The sequence below is a fragment of the Lepeophtheirus salmonis genome, chromosome 5 (assembly GCF_016086655.4).
Source record: "Lepeophtheirus salmonis chromosome 5, UVic_Lsal_1.4, whole genome shotgun sequence".
In the NCBI taxonomy this organism is placed as follows: Eukaryota; Metazoa; Arthropoda; class Copepoda; order Siphonostomatoida; family Caligidae; genus Lepeophtheirus; species Lepeophtheirus salmonis.
The window spans coordinates 68,274,926-68,297,601 of NC_052135.2; the positions used below are offsets into that span (position 1 = coordinate 68,274,926).

The following is a 22,676-nucleotide window of genomic DNA, read 5'->3' on the forward strand; positions in this document are numbered from 1 at the left end:
TCGATTTCGTCTCCATTGGAGACCTCTTCGAAATAATAATTCTTAAACTCCCAAGTTTTCATAACATAATAAAATCATTAAAATTCAAAACTAGGAATATTTAAAATACTATATCAATAATACATACGAGTATATTAATAATAAAATATCGCAATATTTTCCATTTACAATACCTTACATTAATTCATCATCATACTTTAAAAAAATCACTTCTTTACTGTAAATTTATTTAACGTCCTATTCACTGTTTATTAATTAATGTGGGGGTTTTGACTAAAATTGATTGATCCACTATTTTTCTAGAACCAAAAAGAAACTGTATCATATCAGCATTGGATCTAATAGACCACACTTTTTCTAGCACCTGTACTCCAGTTGCTACCAAACCTTTATATAGACATATCTCATGTGAACACTTATCCAATCTTTTAATCTTATTCTGGTTTTCCCAACATATTGTTTTGAGCATTTTGTACAACCGATCACATACACCAAATTTGCAGAATTGCATGTAATCATATAAGACTGTTTCTGTATAAGACCTTATACCAATGATTTGGTAACTGAACCTTGTTGAACATATCAAAATGTTCTACATCTTTTTTCTAAGTACTTTTTCAAAAACACTTCATTTACACTACGTGATGACCTCCTGTGTGTCTCTGTAAAAACTTTTGCACGACAAAGTAGATCCTTGTGATTTTCTTTTTCCTTGAAGGCAATCATAGCTGGCCTTGGGAACATTATTTTCATTCTTCGATCATGTGATAATACTCTCCAATAACGGTGAAGTACGGATGATAATAGGTTACAGAAACACCTTACGATAATTAGATTTGGATTTGGTTTTTCTTGAGTCCATCATTCTTCCCATTAGCGTTGTTTTCTCAATCGAAACATTAATAGCTCTTGGTCGATAATCATGTGCTATTAGCATTTTTTGAAAACAATTTTTTCGCTCATTTTTATTGCTGCAAATTCTAAATATTCTTAAAAACAGAACGTATGGAATCTTCCAATACACGTGGGATAGATGTAATGACGAGGGAAGAATATACTGAATTCGATCATTATTTTTTCGGTACAAATCTGTATGGATTTTCCTATCTTTTAAGTAAAGCATGGTGCCCAAATTGGGTAAATTGTGTTGCAATGTTGTATTATGCTGTGAATTTTATTGTGAGATGAACTGAATTCAGTTGTTACATGAAATTTTTCTTTCTTTTCTTCTTCTGTTCCAGGTCAAATTGCAAACTAATCATCGATGAATCTACGTAGAAAATCAAGAGGATTGAAAACATTTACATCATGCAATAATCTGATATGAGAGTTAATATTTATAAAAACTAAATCAAACTTCAATCTTTTTTGAGTAAATTAAGGTATTATTATGCCTACCTACTGTGATCCTTATTTATGAAGTTAATGCATGAAATATTATCAACAACTACCACATAATTTATCATACATAAGTAAAAAAAATATACTACAGTTTCACTTCAATGTACATATGGAATATAATAGGTTCCAACTATTTTGGCCGTCAATTTTTACGAGTATTTAAAGGAAATAACAAATATTTATATCTACATTATGAATTTCAGTCGGAGTGTTAGACATTTTATAAAACACAGTGATTAGCCAACGTTTCTGATTTGGGCTTCATGAAACCACTAATACGCTTTCAGTCATGATTAAAGTATTTCCACGATTTTGAATGCGACATAAAGACCCTTTCATAAAAAACAGGAGTCATTAAAGTCATAGAAAGTATTAAATAGGAATTTCAATAAATATTGTAAAATTTAGTTTCTTATCTAGGAATTTAACAACATCTTCTTTATGCAGTCTTCTTTCCATGCACATGATTTTGTAATTTCAAAACTAAAAATAGATTTATGAGCATCTTTTTGAAAAGAAAAAAATAGGTTATAGGGCATTAATGTCTACCTACCAACATACTTATGTAGGTAGAAAATATGACCCGTAACACATGAATTGATAGATTTGCTTAAATATTTTGTCAATTATTGACTAATTATATTCTGAAAAAAAAAGAATAGTCCAACAGTACCAAATTATGTACAATGTTTAAAAAAAAAAAACCGTATACATAATAAAAGAGAAACAATGTTATTTTTGGCAAATGTTTGTATTTAATTATCTTTTTAAATTATAATATCAAATATATGTATGTACAAATAAAATCAATAACGAAAACAATTATTTATCAACTTTATGGAAAGACAAGGGAGGTAATTATAATTGTGAAACAGTTTGTGTAGCTTGTAACACGCCATCGGCTTTCAAGTAATTTTCAGGATGTAAAAGGGAGGAATAAAGTAAACCAAGCTTTTTATACTCTTCGGGATAAGTTAGTCCCAGAACGTGACGCTTTGTTCTTCTTGATTCTCTTTCCTGTCGAATTCTCTCCGTAAGAGCTAAAAATTCTCCCAAATCTGTACCCTCCAGTTTATAGTCATAGATGAACTTGGCAAAACCTCTTAATTGTGGATTGGTGACTAAAGGTCGTAGAGGAGGTTGTAGACCAAACCATTCGTATTTAAACTCTGTCGAAAAGTTAGTGAGGCAGAGAATCAGAAATATTATGATTTTTGAATTCATAGTGCTGATTTGAGCTTCTTCAAACAACTGATGGATTGTCTGTGAGTGATCAAAGTATTTAAATGATTTTGAATGCGACAAAGTTGGATATTTTTAAAAGCACTTTCATTACAACCAGGAGTAATGGATAATAAGAAAATAGTATATTTCATACACAGTATTCAGTAGCAATTTCGATAAAGTAGCCTCTCTATATTTACCTGTGTCGTCGAGAAAGTAGCAAACAAAGTCCTTACAAAGACAAAAATTTATCGTTAGACATTCTTTTGTTGTGCCATACCTACAGGTCCCCAAATTTTGTTTTTGGATAAAAAAAACATATGTCATACAAATTTTGAATAGAATCAAACCAGTTCTAGGCTTAGGATTACTTCAATTTTCTCTGGGGACTGTAGTCAAATAATTGTTTCTCTTATCGATTTATTTGTACAAACATATTTTCTTATTATTTTTCATACAAAAAATTAAACAAAATACATTTACCAAAAATTAGATTCTTTATATTTTATTATAAAAATTACATTGTGTATCACATAGTATTGTAGGACTTTTTTTCTTTTGTTTTAGATTCTTGACCAATATTAGAAAAAATGATATTAAAATATATGGTAAACTTTCTTGTTTAAAATGAGAGTATGCCTAGAGACTATCTAATAATTATATGAGTAATGTTATAATAGGGTCAAATAAAACCTTATTTTATTTAATGCAGCAAATCTATGAATTCGTTAGGTTCAAGTGATGGATTTCACTTATAGCGCTGAACCAAATTTTAAAGCAACCCCAATTTTTTTTGTAATGATTAAATATATGCTGACGGTCATTTCATGAAAATTTTGAATTAAACCATGTTTGAAATTTTTAAGGCAAAGATTTGAACTCGTGACCTCAAGGCCAAAAATGCATTTTATTGGGTAAAACAATATAAATATTGAATAATTAATCTGTAAATATATATTCAATAACGTTTAAAAGAAATCGATATCATTAAAAACATAAGATAAATAACAGTTTAAATATAAGATTTCTTGCCTCGACGCCAGAACTTTCGGAGCCTTTAACGATGGAGGTCAAAAAGAAAAGAAAATTTTAGATTTGTGAGTCTCTATTTAATCTTAAATTATATGCTAAATTTCTATATTGATATTTTTCTTATCAATTTGGCGTGAATCACCCAATATCTATTTGAATAAAAATTAAAACAAACCAAAGTTGCAGCTGAATTAGAACTTGTATAACTAAATACTGTCTTATAAACGAATCCTGTATTACATTTATTTCAAATAAACTCCATAGGTGTAATAACAATGTCATAGATTGATTCTTCCAAAAATTTATAAAAAAATTATAATTGATCTTTTATCTAAAGCGAATCAAGAGTTGAGAACAGTTTCATCCAGCATATCTGTTTATATGTTGGAAATGAGGGGTTTTTACATTTCTAATGTTTTTATTTAATCATTTTCTCCTACATGGGTTGTGGTACAGAGGGAAGTTCAAAATTGTCAGCTTATTTATGACTCCAGTACAAGTGGGTATTTTTTTTTTATATCTGTATGATGCAACTTTTGTAGATGATTAAAAAAAAAAAAATAGCGTAATATGGGTTTTTTTAATAAAATGGCATTTTTACCAATAAATTACATTCTCATAGGATTTGATAATTGTATAGAAAATAAAAGCACATAGTTGATATTTGCATAAAAGTTTGCTAAAAGTACAATAATTTTAGCATGGATTAGTGATATATTTTATTCAAAAATTGGCATAAACCTATAAAAAGAGTAAAGATAATATAAAAATCAAATAAACAATTTAACTCAACCAGATGTTTAAAGAAAAACTAATTACAGATTTTTAATCAGCGAGTCAATTCTTATATCTAATGTAATGTGAAATTTAGAAATTTTTTGAAAAACTTAAATTTTATTGTACTACCATTTTTCATCATTCTTAAAATCCATAATATCTATTGATAAACAATGAGGTGTATTTTTTTATAATATTATTTAACCATTAAATACTTAAATCTGCTGGAAATTCCCATTTTGATAGTTACACTTCCTCTTTCTCATTTAATTAATCTATCTATACCTGACAATCAATGTAGTTTAGGACACAGGCTACAGATCATCATCTAAAATACCTATTAATTAATCAATATAAACGAAGGAAAACTCTTAAATTATGGCAATGTCTAAAATTATTCAGCAGTCAAAATGACTATGTTTGACCTTAAATGTGATTAATTTTACTTGGCTTTTTTGGATCCTTGCTATATACGGAGCAGGATTTTTTGTTTAATTTTTCCCTCAAACCTGTTCTTAATAAGATAGAGCTTATTTTTTTTTATTTTTTTTAAACCTTTTTCTGACCTTTTAATGATCTTCATTTTTTTTTGATAAAAAAGCTAAAATTCATCTTATATTTTAAAGAAGCCGGACTTTACTCAACCAACACAATAAAACATAGATGTTGAGAAGATGAGTAACGCTTAATCGATTTCGTCTCCATTGGAGACCTCTTCGAAATAATAATTCTTAAACTCCCAAGTTTTCATAACATAATAAAATCATTAAAATTCAAAACTAGGAATATTTAAAATACTATATCAATAATACATACGAGTATATTAATAATAAAATATCGCAATATTTTCCATTTACAATACCTTACATTAATTCATCATCATACTTTAAAAAAATCACTTCTTTACTGTAAATTTATTTAACGTCCTATTCACTGTTTATTAATTAATGTGGGGGTTTTGACTAAAATTGATTGATCCACTATTTTTCTAGAACCAAAAAGAAACTGTATCATATCAGCATTGGATCTAATAGACCACACTTTTTCTAGCACCTGTACTCCAGTTGCTACCAAACCTTTATATAGACATATCTCATGTGAACACTTATCCAATCTTTTAATCTTATTCTGGTTTTCCCAACATATTGTTTTGAGCATTTTGTACAACCGATCACATACACCAAATTTGCAGAATTGCATGTAATCATATAAGACTGTTTCTGTATAAGACCTTATACCAATGATTTGGTAACTGAACCTTGTTGAACATATCAAAATGTTCTACATCTTTTTTCTAAGTACTTTTTCAAAAACACTTCATTTACACTACGTGATGACCTCCTGTGTGTCTCTGTAAAAACTTTTGCACGACAAAAAGTAGATCCTTGTGATTTTCTTTTTCCTTGAAGGCAATCATAGCTGGCCTTGGGAACATTATTTTCATTCTTCGATCATGTGTTAATACTCTCCAATAACGGTGAAGTACGGATGATAATAGGTTACAGAAACACCTTACGATAATTAGATTTGGATTTGGTTTTTCTTGAGTCCATCATTCTTCCCATTAGCGTTGTTTTCTCAATCAAAACATTAATAGCTCTTGGTCGATAATCACGTACTATTAGCATTTTTTGAAAACAATTTTTTCGCTCATTTTAATTGCTGCAAATTTTAAAGATTCTTAAAAACAGAACGTATGGAATATTCCAATACACGTGGGATAGATGTAATGACGAGGGAAGAATATACTGAATTCGATCATTATTTTTTCGGTACAAATCTGTATGGATTTTCCTATCTTTTAAGTAAAGCATGGTGTCCAAAAACTGGGTAAATTGTGTTGCAAAGTTGTATTATGCCGTGAATTTTATTGTGGGATGAACTGAATTCAGTTGTTACATGAAATTTTTCTTTCTTTTCTTCTTCTGTTCCAGGTCAAATTGCAAACTAATCATCGATGAATCTACGTAGAAAATCAAGAGGATTGAAAACATTTACATCATGCAATAATCTGATATGAGAGTTAATATTTATAAAAACTAAATCAAACTTCAATCTTTTTTTTGAGTAAATTAAGGTATTATTATGCCTACCTACTGTGATCCTTATTTATGAAGTTAATGCATGAAATATTATCAACAACTACCACATAATTTATCATACATAAGTAAAAAAAATATACTACAGTTTCACTTCAATGTACATATGGAATATAATAGGTTCCAACTATTTTGGCCGTCAATTTTTACGAGTATTTAAAGGAAATAACAAATATTTATATCTACATTATGAATTTCAGTCGGAGTGTTAGACATTTTATAAAACACAGTGATTAGCCAACGTTTCTGATTTGGGCTTCATGAAACCACTAATACGCTTTCAGTCATGATTAAAGTATTTCCACGATTTTGAATGCGACATAAAGACCCTTTCATAAAAAACAGGAGTCATTAAAGTCATAGAAAGTATTAAATAGGAATTTCAATAAATCATTGCAAAATTTAGTTTCTTATCTAGGAATTTAACAACATCTTCTTTATGCAGTCTTCTTTCCATGCACATAATTTTGTAATTTCAAAACTAAAAATAGATTTATAAGCATCTTTTTGAAAAGAAAAAAATAGGTTATAGGGCATTAATGTCTACCTACCAACATACTTATGTAGGTAGAAAATATGACCCGTAACACATGAATTGATAGATTTGCGTTAAATATTTTGTCAATTATTGACTAATTATATTCTGAAAAAAAAAGAATAGTCCAACAGTACCAAATTATGTACAATGTTAAAAAAAAAAAAACCGTATACATAATAAAAGAGAAACAATGTTATTTTTGGCAAATGTTTGTATTTAATTATCTTTTTAAATTATAATATCAAATATATGTATGTACAAATAAAATCAATAACGAAAACAATTATTTATCAACTTTATGGAAAGACAAGGGAGGTAATTATAATTGTGAAACAGTTTGTGTAGCTTGTAACACGCCATCGGCTTTCAAGTAATTTTCAGGATGTAAAAGGGAGGAATAAAGTAAACCAAGCTTTTTATACTCTTCGGGATAAGTTAGTCCCAGAACGTGACGCTTTGTTCTTCTTGATTCTCTTTCCTGTCGAATTCTCTCCGTAAGAGCTAAAAATTCTCCCAAATCTGTACCCTCCAGTTTATAGTCATAGATGAACTTTGCAAAACCTCTGAATTGTGGATTGGTGACTAAAGGTCGTAGAGGAGGTTGTAGACCAAACCATTCGTATTTAAACTCTGTCGAAAAGTTAGTGAGGCAGAGAATCAGAAATATTATGATTTTTGAATTCATAGTGCTGATTTGAGCTTCTTCAAACAACTGATGCATTGTCTGTGAGTGATCAAAGTATTTAAATGATTTTGAATGCGACAAAGTTGGATATTTTTAAAAGCACTTTCATTACAACCAGGAGTAATGGATAATAAGAAAATAGTATATTTCATACACAGTATTCAGTAGCAATTTCGATAAAGTAGCCTCTCTATATTTACCTGTGTCGTCGAGAAAGTAGCAAACAAAGTCCTTATAAAGACTAATAAATATCGTCAAATAATCATTTTTCTTGTCATATATACAGGTCCCAAATATTTTTTTCTTTTTTATAAAAAAAAAATATATATTCAAATTTTGAATACGATCAAAAAATATCGTCCATTAACTTTCCAGATGCACTTATTTTTGGAGAATGCTTCCATATTGTCTTTTAAATTTCAAATCACATTCACTTAAAACAAAAATATATATTTCAAATGCAGATTTGATCTCTAAAAACCACAGATCTTCCCGAATCAACAAATTACTATTATAATGTGTAACAAATTACAGGGACTTTTTTAAATTTGTATTATGAAAATAATTTTACATTGACCATCAATGTAGGGGACTAATTTAATTATATAAAGAGTGCGACAGGGATATTTTAGAAAAAATGATATTTTATTTGTGTAAACTTTCTTGTTTAAAATGAGAGTATGCCTAGAGACTACATAATAATTATGTTCCGATACATGTGTTGTTTTAATTGCGCATTGTTTTTATTTGATCAAAATCGGAATAAAAATTATTGAGCAGGAATAAAAAAGGCAAAAGATTTTGGATCTTCTAAACCCGAATATTGATCCGCAGATTACATTATGGAAGCATGCACAAAGTTCTGACATCGTCTGGAGGCTGTGATAGAGGCTGGAAATTTTTAAATTGCACCGATTCATTACAACCAGGATTAATGGCTAAAAGTTTTTTTATTATATTTCTAATAAACAGTTATTGAGTTTTAGCTTCTTTCGATAAAGTATTTCTCTATATTTACCTGTATTTCGTTAAATTGAACAAACAAAGTCCTTATAAAGATAATAAATATCGTCAAATAATCATTTTTTTGTCAATAAAGGTCCCAAATATTTTTTTTTTTTATAAACAAAAAATATTAAAAAATGTTTGAATACGATTTTTCATTTAAAAATATCGTCCATTAACTTTCCAGATGCACTTATTTTTGGAGATCGCTTCCATATTGTCTTTTAAATTTCAAATCACATAAAACAAATCACTTAAAACAAAAATATATATTTCAAATGCAGATTTGATCTCTAAAAACCACAGATCTTCCTGAATCAACAAATTACTATTATAATGTGTAACAAATTACAGGGACAGTTTTTTTAAAGTTGTATAGAGTGAAAATAATTTTACATTGACCATCAATGTAGGGGACTAATTTAATTATATCTGCAACGAGTCAAGGATTTATTTTCGTCTTTCATGCAAAAGTATTTTATTTTATATTTTATATGTTCTTTTCAAGAATATAAAATGTTAAATACATGTGTTGTTTTAGCGCATTGTTTTTATTTATCAAAATCGGAATAAAAATTAATGATCAGGAATAAAAAAGTGCCAAAGATTTTTTTATCTTCTGAAACCATAATATTGATCCTGCAGATTAAACATTATGGAAGCATGCAAAAGTTCTGACATCGTTGAAGAGGTGTGAAGAAGGCTGTTAAAAGGTCGTAACGATTTTTAAAATTGCAAAAACCGATTATTGCCAAGATTGAATGCTAAAAGTTTTTTTATTATACTTTTCTAATAAAAAGTTATTGAGGTTTTATTTTTGCTTCTTGATCGTGGAAAATTTCCCTATTGCACTCTGTATTTCTGTTAAATTGAACAATAAGAAGTCCTACAAGATAATTATCCTCAAAAAACTATTAATTTTTACAATAAATTGTTATTTTTTTTCCAAATAAACAATGATAAAAGTCTTAAAAAATGTTTTATATATAATTTTTCTATTTATCAGTATATAGTATAGCTTTGAGTTTTTTTTTTTTTTTTATGTGAAGTTATAAGAAGACATTTTAAAAACTTGTTAGACAAGGATTAGAATAAATCTTTAAAATAATCAATCTTTAATCATTTCAAGAATCTTTGGTAAGCAGTATGATAAAATTGTCATAGAGATTTTAATAAATGAAACGCCTTTTGTTTAAAAAAAAAATAAAAAAGCAGCTTACCTTTCATGACGTCTCATTAAATTAGCTGCAAGCATCTGTAAGATGAACACACACCTCAGTTCGTACTAAAAATCAATGATTTATAATTAAATGGTACATATGTTTTAGTATATTAAAGATAAGTCCTAACAATTATATAACCCTGCAACAAGTTTTTTCAGTATTTATTTTTTATTTGTTCAAATCATTATGACTACTTTTTATTAATTTTTATTTATCTCTTCAAAAAAATATAAAAGTTCGGAAAAGACATATGATTGTTCTGAAAATACAAATCATATAATCAAATATCAATTGTTTAAAAAGGCTGTTCCATTGTAATATTATTTTCATTTATGAAACTCATTTTGATTGCATAAAACATTTTGACAGGTATCTTAAAAATAGTTAGTATAAATTTTGAATGATTAAACAGTTTTGACAATTTGAATACCGGTGTTTACATAAAGAAGACTATTTGTCGTAAATATTTAAATAGTTAATAAAAGCCGTATGAGGAAAAAATAAACACAAATCCAATTCCGTATATAACAAGAACATCTGGAATTAATTCGATGCCTTTATTATAATTACTGAAGAATGCCAAATGGTATGACACCCTCCAAGCAAAATGTAAAACACTTTTAAAAAAATGATAAGAATGGTCTTCCATGGCTTCACATTGCTCATTGAAACTGCAAGGAATGATAAAAATAAATGCTGGCGGGTTGACGAGGCCTTTCTTTCAATTTGCCAGTAACACTGTAGTCTGAGTTTCAAATCAGGTGATTATGGCCAAATGTTTTGTTCCAAAATGGCATGTTGGCACGAGCAAAAATCATGGGTAGGTCTTTAGATCTTTTCCCTCCTTGACAAGCTTCTGGACCTTGAAGCAGTTCCTGGATAAACCAGTGTCCTTGATTATCTATGAATACCTCCCGGTGCAGAGGAAGTGGTAACCATATGACTTTTTCCCTCGTCATTCATCGTAAATGGCTTTGTTTGATCGAGTAAGAAAAACAAAAACAAAGCCAAAAGATTTACCGGGCTACTTGTTCTGGAATTTTTTTTTCGGTCACGGAAACTCGAGATATAATTTTTGAAAATAATCCATGTATTTATGCAACCATTTTTATCAGTAAAGACTTTGATTAATAAAGCTTAATTGAAGGTACATTCTCCATAAAAGCTGTTTTTTCCTAATTCAATGCAGCTAAATATACTTATTTTTGTGGACTAAAATCTAATTTCCTTTTTTCCCCATGAAATCTCTTTTTTAAAGGAAGAAGTTTCTGATTTTGTAGATAATGCAAGTTTACAAAGTTTTGCACTTGGATTGAGATGGCATGTTGTTGAATGCAATAAACATAAAACTAACCTTTATATAACAAAATTTCTGTTTTTGTGGTCTACACAGAGAAACATTCTATAGACTATCAATGAGCCTTGATAGTTGAACAAATGTAAAAAAATTATTTTTTAATGAACAAATCTTAAGTAACTTTTTCAAATGTTATTTTTTTAAGGTGCTGTTTATTTTTATTCTGAAGTTATATGTCTTTACATTACGACAAAGTCTAATTTCTGTGAAGGAATAGAAAATGAGGAATTGTTTGTATTTTCAAAGATAGAATCAAATTTTCTTCATTTTTTTATTTTCCCCGTCTAAAAAAAAAGTTAAAGAAGAATTATAATGTTGTTGTTTTTTTAATTTGAAAACATATACATCTATATATATCTTTGCCTTTTTCTTTAATCCATTATTCCTGATGGTGTGTTGAAACATCCCAGTTTTTTTCAAACTAATTTCAACATTAAATTTCTTCAAGAATATTACTTTTATATTGTCTTTTTTGGTAACTACGCTCATGATGATCAATATAATGTCCTATTTTATTTTTTCTTAGAGATGCAGTACTTTAAAATGGATATTTGAAGCTTTATTCATGGGATTAAATGATAATATGGTGCACCTCAAATATTTTTTATTTTATTACATTTGATATTAGAGTAGTGTGAATGTACAAAATTTGAGACTTATAGATCTTTTTTTTTTTAAAGAGTTGTTATCATTGTATATCTTTCAAGGTGAAAAAAATCAGTAAATCATGTAAATCTTGGAAAAAAATATTTTTCAAAAAAAGCACTCTGTAAACCACAAAACCAGAAATTTAGGTATATATGGGTTTATTTCATGTTTTTTGACGTAAAAACAATCAAGAATACACAATCTCAATCCAAGTAGTTGAAATTATATTGACGAGTGTAATATTATGCAACTTATTATGTAATATTTTGTATTTAGTAAGATAACAGTTAAATGTGACTTCCAAATATGTACTTAGATTGTATCAATGGCCTCTTTATGTACAAATATAAAAATCTAATTATATAGATGTCTACTTTTTCCCTCAAAACTATTTTCCTGTATTGTAAGCTACATGTCTTTGAGTTAAAATAAAGGAATTTCATATAAATTATTTGGAATTTACTTTTCGAGAGAGAAGCCTTCCATGCTATAGAAAAACGTTCTATAAAGTTTCTTTTAAGCAACATGAAGATATCTCTAGGATATATTTATATAACTTTTAAAAAAAGTTTTTAACTTTGTAAGTTATTCTGTGTATGTCATTCTGATGAAAATAATAAGAAAACATTTCCTTGTTATAAATGTACATAAACTAAATGGTAAATTCCGAGTAGGCGTAGTTTTTTTGGGTTTTTTTCATTTGTTTCATGCTCTTCCATCTTTTTAAAGTTTTATTTAATTCTTCTTGATACTTACTGTCAAAGTATTTTTTTAGTGATAACTAGTGATGTGTCACGAGCAAAACTCGTAAATCGGTACTCGAGTTGTATGAAGTAAATAAAAAAGACACAACAAACTCGGCTATTGGGCTTATAAAAAGCAGAGTATTACTCAAAACTCGCCAAAAAATGGGATTCTTTTTTTTTAGTTTTCGAGCTCATTATAACATGTACATCTTCCTAGACTGACTTCCTCTCTCTGTTAAATTTTGAATTGATGTTTTCCCACAGAAAGAAATGTGTTGACTTTTCTGCAATGCTTACTCATAGTGCCAGTTTGTTTTCAAAATAATCTTTGCTTGATAATTTTGTAAAGACTAGCGGCGGAAGTACTTGACATTGCTAGGAATTACTTAACCGTCTATTTTTTTTCTATATGTTATCATTAATATACATTCATATTAATAAGCATCCGTGCCACTAATAAAATATTTGTTATAATTTATAACCAAACTATGGTAGAATATGGATTAATTGGCTATATAAACTGTTGAATTACGCTTGTGACCACGATTCAAATAAGTTAAACAAATTTTTAGATTAATCTGTGGGATATAAATTACGAAAACAATTTTGTGTGGTCATCAGTACCTTATGTTTAGGGGTGATAATTTTGGTAAGAATAGAAAAGCGTGCGAGGAGAAGAGAAGAAATACTTATGACATGATTGATTAAATAATATACATCTTCTTCTATCAATCAGGAACGTTATCATTCCCGCCTTTATTATTCAATATTAATATAATATTAGATGGTGATAGTCGATAGAGAACTGAATAAAATGCCTAAAATAACGTTGCCTTCTGTCTGGATTTATGAAAATGGAGGCCCAGGAATTTGGAAAATACTTACCAAATGAGAAACAGATGGTTTGTGGGATTTGTCGATATAAATGTGCCTTTAGCCCCCTGTCTAGAATTACACGCCACTCATTATCCTCATCTCATATCAAAAGCATGGATATTCTTCTAAAAAATCAAGTTAATTATGAATACATCAAGTCAGACTTTAACTCTGATCTCACAAAGATACTTATTACTTATAACCTTATCCATTGCTAATCATCTACGTTCAAAAAATTTATGGAGAAATACACGGGTAAATTCTTCCATCCCGAGGAACCATCATTAAATTAATGGAGGATGTTGATACTGATGTCATTTATAGAAATACCTATAAAAATGTTTTGAGTCATCCACACCAAATGACGATCAAGTTGTCAGTAAAAAGTATAAAATATTTACTAATTTCGAAATGGAACTCTGAATTTGTACTATCTAACAGTAAGTATTCAATTTTTTTTAAATCTAACCCTAAAATATGATACTATTTTAGCCAAAATTATCAAGAATTATGATACACAACTCATTAAATGGCAAAAACAACTGCTTAAATGGTCACAACAACGGGTGTAGTAGCTTTGGATGGTTCGCAACTAGTTTGTCTAAGACTAGTTTCTTCACTTAAAGACTTGGGTATGATAATTAGGTTTTCCAATATTACATACTGAACAAATATTACTTTTTTATCACTTAAGGCTTAGCAATGGTTGATAGGCTCCAAGAAATGGTGTACAGAAAACTCATAAAAAGTAAAAACAACTGTTTAAATGGTGACAACAACGGGGGTAGTTACATTGGGTGTAGCATTATAATTAGCAATTGTGTATATCCTTCATGATAATAGTATGTTGTTATATAAGCATAAATGACGGGGAAAATATCTTTTTTGATGCTCTTAATAAGGTGTTAATATCGCCGGACATTACAACATATTAAGCTTTTGCTCTAAATCTTTAAAATGGATTTATATCTAACATTTTTTTTATTAATATATTTATTGTTTAATTTTATGATTTTGACATTTACTTTAGTTTTAATAATTAGTTAGATCTCATCGGTAGAGATATATCTATCCTGTGCACAATTGTATATAGCAACTTCCACATTATGAAAAAGGGGGATGATCTTTTTGATCAAACTCTACGTCTGGCTTGTGTTTAGCAACTTAAAGTTATGACATATTTAACTGAATTCATGTCAGAACAAGAAAATATTATTTGGATCAATCTATTATTTCAATATTCTGTATATATAATTTATTGTTATTAGTTATATGATTCCAATTATTTAATTTTGTATATTTAACATAAATGCATGATGGAATATTGAATCTTCATTTAACAATATGTCAATAAAACCACTTAAAACAAAAATAATGTATTATTTTCTCTCCTTAATTAAGGATTTTTTGGTATGTGTTGTAGTATTTTTCAAAAATAATTGTTCAAAAAACTTGATGTGGTAGCCAAAAACTAATGAAGTTTGGAATCAACACCAAACATGTCTAGTTAGCTTCAAAAAAAATAAAAACCCCATGCAAGAAAAATATTGTTGGTCAGTGTAATGTATATGTTTTGTGCAATCCTATCACCTCAGTAAATATATTATATATCTGCATTCATATACGTAAAAAGAAAACTTTAATTCATTCTGCAATTATATTTTGCTTAACAAGAGATTATGAATGAAACTATTGATAATACAAAGAAATATATCTTCATCTTCTTCTTTTTTTTTTTTGTTAAAGACTTTAAATTTTATTGCTTATCATTTATTAAATTTTTTCATATCAAATTTGAATTGGAATATTTTTTTTCAATATGTTTTAATCAAAGGGTTTTTTTCATTTAAGTTCTTCCATTTTTTCCCCCCATTTTTTTTTATTATTAAGGATATTATGAAAATATAAGGGTAATATCTTCATTGCAATATCCACTATAAATAATGTTAACTTCATTTCAAAAATATGCAATTTATATTTCATTACTACATGAATAGATTTGCCTGGCGTTGTCCGGGACATTAAGAATATAAATTAATTAAGAACTCTTCTGATTAATATAAAACAAAATAAAGATCGTAAAATTTTAAGAATTATTCTCATGTTGGTTTTATGAGAATGAGTATACTAATAGGCACTCTTCTGTCACAATATGAGGAAGTAGTTACTATATTCACAGTCTCGTAGCCGTTTCCCTGAGCATCAAGTAAACCTCCTAATATCCCAAAATATAGCCAGACTCTCATATTGTACAGATAGAAGTAATGGTCCAAAATACTGATTAAACTCTACCGCCGACCAAGGAACCCTTCTTATGTTCTATAATACACCCAACCGATGGGTTGTGTAGGTGAACTTCTGGGACCGAGGCAAGTTCAATTTCTCCGTCACCCTTTCTTCAGCATAATATCCCAAAATATACACTGGCTCTCGGGACGTACAGGTGAAGTACGTGGGCCTCAAGGCAGTTTAAACTTCACCGCTGCCGGATTTATAAGCACCAAGAACACCTTCTAATAAGCTAGAATACACCCTTACCTACGGATTGTGGGATGCTGGTCCCTCTGGCAAGATAAATTCTTCCACCACTCCTTCCCTGAGCATCAAAGAACCCTTCCAATATCTAAAATACACACCAGTCCTCTAGTTGTACTGTTGAATTGCAAAAATACTACCTTGGAGCCCAAAAATATTGTTGATTCTTGAGGAATTATAAGAAAAAACAATTTGTATTATTATTCGAATAATACCAATTAAATAGATTTACCCCAAAAAATAATTATATATAATATATTTTATTTTATTTGATTCTTTCTTTTATTTCACAACTATCCTACTCTAAAAAATAACCCTTAGTTAGTCCTAAAAATAGAAAAAATGAGTGCATGGATATCCTGTAAGATATAACAAAGAGAAAGGCCTGTTAAGTACATATATGCATTATGACAAAGAACCTGATAATTTAACTTTTCCATTTTTTTATTACGCTCCTTAAAAAGTATTAAGGAAATATTATTATATATTCATTAGGTCATGAAAGAAAAATTGCTTTACAAAAAAAGTGATTTATATTTCTCTTAATATATCCTTGTCCTAATATTTGAATAGATATGGGAATTTGTCTACCAATTTGGGGAAAGAAGCAAGGAGAAGTATGCTATCGTGACAATGACTGCGAATCTGGATTTGTATGTTTGGACTCTGCAAATGGATTTCGCAGTTGCCAAGCTCCAATTCCTGGAGATGCAAAGTTAGGCGAGGACTGTAGAACAAGCAGTGACTGTAATATCAATCGTGGTCTTTGTTGTAAGCTACAGAGGAGGGCTAGAAGTCAGCCCAAGAAGGTATGTCAATAAAAATGAAAGGCTTTTCCTTACGAGGACTTTCCTCATTTATTCTTTCATTATTTTACTCTTCATTTAAAATTGAATCACATGATTCTGCTATTTTAACTTCATATATATACATATACAACCGGTTTTTATCATAATCAATACTATTTTTAAATTATTCAGTAACAGTATTCTCAAAAGAAATCAACATTATATGGGGTTTTAATTATATTTAGAGTGGTATTGACTCAAAGATACATATCTTTGTAGAAGACTAACTCAACTTAATAGACATTCAAAATGCATTTGTTGTCCATCAACAAAAAAAAAAGCTAGAATGATTTTTCTTAAAATTGAGTTTGGAGTATTACATTAATGTATTCTTTGCAGAATATCAACAAAATACTCTAATTAATACTTTGTAGACACTGAAAATTGCACTTAAAGTAGCAAAATACATAATCACAAAGCTTAAGGTTTTAAAATTCTAATTATTCCTTCCTCCGATTGTCAACAAATGTTTTTGCTAAACAATGGCGAGAAAAAGACGGAAAAAACATTTTTATGAAAGGTTATGTCTCATTAAGTGATTTAAAAAAATGTTTAGGGGGAGAAAAAGCAACCTTAGTTATTTCTGTTCGTTCAAAATTTAATTTATCATAGTATTTTCACCCCTACAAACAAAACATATTTTAAATCACAAAACTGCTTCATTTTTATAGGTAGAGTTTTTAGGTTAGAAGACTATGGCATGCAAAGGTCGTAGTTGCAAATTATTTATACATGTATTTTGTGTATATGGATAATAGATGTGCATAGTTGACATTTTTTTTTTTTTTTGAAAAATTACTTTTAAAAATTAGAAAAGGAAAGAAGTGTGTTGAGTGAGCTGTTTTTTATTATTATTTAATATGTCGTTGCGGTGTTAACTTCTCCCTTTGGAGAAAGTATCCTGCCCTATTTTGAATGTCAATTATTTTAAAAAACATAATAAAAGAAATATATATGAATTGAAAGATAATTACAATATTATCCCTGGATTAAAGCGATTTAAAATGTATAAAGTTATTTTCTTCATAGCAGTAATTCATTTTCTTCCCCCTAAACCATACAACAGGCTGAAATTCAGGCGGGTCTCAATTCAATATTACAATATATTTCGCTCACCCTTTCCCTCGCGTTGTTTTTTCTCTTACAAAAATGTTAACTCTACAGATGTTATAACCAGGCATGCTACTCAGAATTTTATAGTATACATAGATTTCCCTTAAAATCCCACAAATACACACTGAAATCCCAAGAAAAAGATAATTAGCGTTTACAAAATATAAATATGAATTGAATTACTTTTATTTCATACTCTTCTTCACCATCAATAATATATGTTGATAAGTGAATAAAATAATTTCCTTTATGCATTTTAAGCCTATCTTTGGACTTCTTGAAAAAATACAAAGGCTGCCAGTTCAAGCATGTTCCATTGTTCTTTCTGATATATTGTTTAGCTGCAGTTAAACTCAAACGAAACAAGAACGATTTGAACTCTTAATGCTTAAGATAAACAAAGTTTGAAGATTAATTAATATTATCAAACCAAAGGAATCAATTTATAATTGTTGTATGTATAAAATCCCAAGATTTTGACATTTTTATACAAATCACCCCTAACGTAACGTCAATATACCAAGATCTTGGGATAAATCCCGACAAGTGGTATCTTTGGTTGTAATCCACCTTCAATGTGACGTAACTTGACGAAATTAACATTAGATGTTGGTACAGATAAATTGAAATAAATATTGAATGGCTTAGAACAAACGAACTAGACGGAGTAGAACGATATTTTTTTTATTATTTGAAAGCTAAATTGAATGAAATTCAATTATTTATTATGAGATCTGCCTCTCTTGATAACCTCAGTCATACAGCACCGGAAACATTGACTTTGCCATTGTATGGGTAATGGACTTCTTCAAGGCTTCCACAGGCGAATGATACTTGACAGAGGCCTCATCCTTGACACTCCCCAGATATAGAAATCACATGGTTTCAATTCGGGGATGATTGCAGGCCAAAAATCCCACCTCCAAAAGTGAGTAAATATTGTGACCAAGACATCCTACGATTTTTGGCATTGTAGGGCGGTACACTGTCTTCATTGAAGATGTTGTGTCTCCTTTGGGTACTCCATTCATCCAGGGAATATAAATTAAAATTGTAAAACCAGAACCAGTTCAATAGCAAAGCTGGACCCGCACGAGGTAGCCCGGGCTTGCCAAAGCTTTCGACACTGTATGGACGAGGTGTGGCAGATCTTATTATAATTATAGTTAAATGTAGCTTTCAAATATTTTAAAAAAATCTGATTTTACCCCATCTAGTTTGTTCGTTTTCAAATTTATTGTCACCAGCCTGTACTTACAGCCCTTCATTGGAACTTAAGACACGTTTAAAGTAATATATTCTTCTTTTATAGGTATGCACATACTTCATGGACCCAGATACCTGCATCGGTCCCGTGGCTACATCTCAAGTTTTATCAGCAATTGAGCATACAGCAGGAGAAAAGAGAATCTCAGGTCATCCCGATGACTTCCTCCGACTCAAATAAAGCACAAATATGAATTAAACATATCTGTATTACCACAACTACTTCTTGAATATTACTACAAAAAAAAACAATGCCTGGAGCAAGCCTTAGCAAGCTTTGCCCCCAGAGCATCAACTCCTACTTACTACATAAATGTATAAATATTTTATAAAACAAAATACTATAATTAAAATTAATTTCTATGTCTTTTTTTTCCTCCCTATAAAATATATTATATCTTAAAGAATTGAAATCATATGAAAACTATTGTACGGAATTTTTTTGTTAGTTGTGTAAATTATTAATTTTAAGACTATTATTATTATAAATTTTAATGTGTTTTGATTGAGTTATTTTTTTTTTTTCTTTTTGGTTGTTCGTTCATCTTCTAACAAACTCATTTATATATATAGAGAACGTATATATAAATGCAACAAACCAATAATAAGCACTTCATAGGTTGTACAAAAATTTTACAAAAAAAATCATTGTCTTATTGATTGTAACTTCTCTCTTTCAAAGTATTTATAAGTTTATAAATGTATTGTATTTAAAAAAAAAATTGAAATCAAGTAGTTAGAGAAGCTTTGTAAAATAAATAGAATATTATTATTAAAGAAAACATTCTTAGCCATGGATTATTTTATTTGTTCTTTCCTTTCTCCTCGGTTTTTATTTGTAAATATTTGGAGAAATTTGGTACAAAAATTATATTTATAACATTATTGTTTTTTCTTATATGCAATGAGTAAAAAGAAGTCTCAATTGTTAGATTGTTGAACCATTATTATAATTGTACAAAACAAATACATGTTACATATCTGTCATATTTATTTTAAAAGAAGAAAAAATTTGCATAACCATGTATTTTTTTTGTAAACGATTACTATTATTTGTTGATCTGTTTTTGTTTTTCTAATATTATATTTCTCTTTAGTTTTCAATAAAATATCTTTTTTTGTTTGTTTGGTTTTATTTAGCAAATTAATATGCAAGGTTCTATTTGTATTTATTTAAGTGTCTAAGGTACCCTGATTTACCCAGAGTAATAAACCGTCGGCTAAAAGGCAAATTTTGCTTTACTAATACTAGTGTTTTTTGAAAAGTCCGTGCAAAGTCCGAGAAATGGCATTACTGGTGCGTATCGAAGTTATGTTTAGTTAGAAGAACACACGCCAACTTTCAGCCCAATCAGTTGATTTCTTTCTGTTTGGCATTCGTTTGAATCGAGTAATCGTCCGGAAAGATTATGGCAACTGTCTTTTGGATTCGCAAGGTCAATCCTCATTGACTATCTGAAAAAGGGTACAGAAAACCGCCCACAATTGGCCCGAAATTGGCCCACAAAAAAGTCATTTTCTATCACAAAAATGCACCAACTCACACCTCAGCAGTTATCGTCGCAAAATTATTGGAAATAGGGTTCCAAATGGAGATGCACACAGCACTAGCAATCTGAGGCACCTTCATTCTTCTGTCATCCATCATCATATCATGGATTTTTTTCAATGATTTCTTGAGCAGTAACCCCAACAGGACGTGCAGAACATTCAGCGTCACTTGTGCCCCTATGGCCACTCCAAAAAATTTGAAACCACTTATAAACTGATCTAATCGAAGGAACAGAGCCTCCATTATGTTTATCAAACTTATTTTTAGTCTCTTGAGGCGTTTCACCATTCATAAAGTAATGATTAATACAAACACGAAATTATTTTTTGCCCATTTTTTGAAAATCATTATCTTTCCTACATTCGAACAAATGACAAACAGAGAGAAATAGACTGACCTGGATGAAAATGATATATGATTCTAGCAAAATTAATAATTAATTAATTGTCTACATTATTTAGTAATAGGTATAAAGGGTCCATGGAATGTCCTGTTTAATTACCTTTATATGTATATTATAAGTATATGTAAGGTTACAGGATATTATGTTTAAAGTCTAGTTGGGTCGAAACTAGATCGAAACAAACAGTTTTGTTAACCACAATGGAAGCCAAGAGAGATGCTATAATCAAGGAGTACCTGGAGGGAAATCTCAACCTGCCATCTAGAGGAATCTGAAGAGCCTGGAGGTCAACCCCATGTTCATCGTAGAACCATTGGGAGATACAAGGAGACTCAATCCATCAAGGACAGACCCTAATCAGGCTGACCAAAGTCAAAAAGGATACCAGGAGTCGTCAAGTCAAGAATTCCAAGAAACACCAAAAGGAACCTCACCAAGATGGCCAAGGATTTCAACATGGGTACAACAACAATAAGAAACCTTATCCAAGATGTCCTTGTGATGTCATCCTTCAGAAGCTGAGGACTGGAACGACTCCCAACATTGTATTCAGTGGTGAGAAGAATTACTTTATGGAAGAGGCTTTTAACCCCAAAAATGATTGGATTCTGCTCAAAAAAAGGTAAGCTGGGTGACTATGTAGTCATAAGAGTGCAGAAACCACACTCTGGCATGATTAGGGCGGCCGTGGCTGAAACAGGGAAGTCCCCTTTTGGTGTATCTCCCGGCCAGGTTGAAGATCAACACCAAGGAGTACATCAGTACCATCCTGGAGGTTGGTCTTGTTCCCTGTGCCTAACAGCACGTATGGAATGAGCCATAGACCTTCTAAATATATATAAATGAATCTATTCAAGGGTTGAAACTATGACAGAATCAATTCACTTTGAGATTCAGATATAAGACTCTGGATGTGAAATATAAATAAGATATGCTAATTACATAGACTAATAGGTACTACAACAATTTGAAGTTATTACCGTAAAACTAAAATATATAAAGTATATTTAGAACAATTGTATCATTCTATGAGAGACAAATTTGATATTTAGATGTGCTTTTTAATTTTACAATTGTTAAGGCCTAAGAACATTTTTCAATCATTAAGACCGGAAGAAGTGGGTTTCTTTGTTCTCCTAGAGTTGAGACCAAAAAAAGATAGAGTGAATCGCTGGAAGATACTTTTAACTTAATCCTCCTTCTCAAGAGATTTTTGGATTCAGAATTCCACGAGGGACGACGGATGAAAATTCATCATTGCAAAACTACCAGCCTTCATAAGGAATAGAGTGGACTCCTTCCTTGGGACGGAGATTCCAGCCTTCCAAAATGAACCTTGAGCCTTGTA

At 29.6% G+C, this 22,676-nt stretch overlaps 1 protein-coding gene across 1 annotated transcript; it reads left to right on the top strand.

The window, feature by feature from the left end:
* The first annotated feature begins 16,439 nt into the window (after nucleotides 1-16,439).
* LOC121118582 (prohormone-3-like) lies at nucleotides 16,440-20,494 on the top strand. The gene is made up of 2 exons (XM_040713163.2): nucleotides 16,440-16,955; nucleotides 19,420-20,494. Exons 1-2 carry the CDS (start codon nucleotides 16,722-16,724, stop codon nucleotides 19,552-19,554), a joined length of 369 nt encoding a protein of 122 aa, XP_040569097.1. The 5' UTR covers nucleotides 16,440-16,721; the 3' UTR covers nucleotides 19,555-20,494.
* The last annotated feature ends 2,182 nt before the right edge of the window (nucleotides 20,495-22,676 follow it).

What these genes read in the sequence shown, in the direction of transcription:
- LOC121118582 (XM_040713163.2), top strand. Translation starts at nt 16,722, where the DNA reads ATGGGAATTTGTCTACCAATTTGGGGAAAGAAGCAAGGAGAAGTATGC. An exon ending in CTAGAAGTCAGCCCAAGAAG is followed by an intron (nt 16,956 to 19,419) that starts GTATGTCAATAA and finishes CTTCTTTTATAG; the next exon opens with GTATGCACATACTTCATGGA.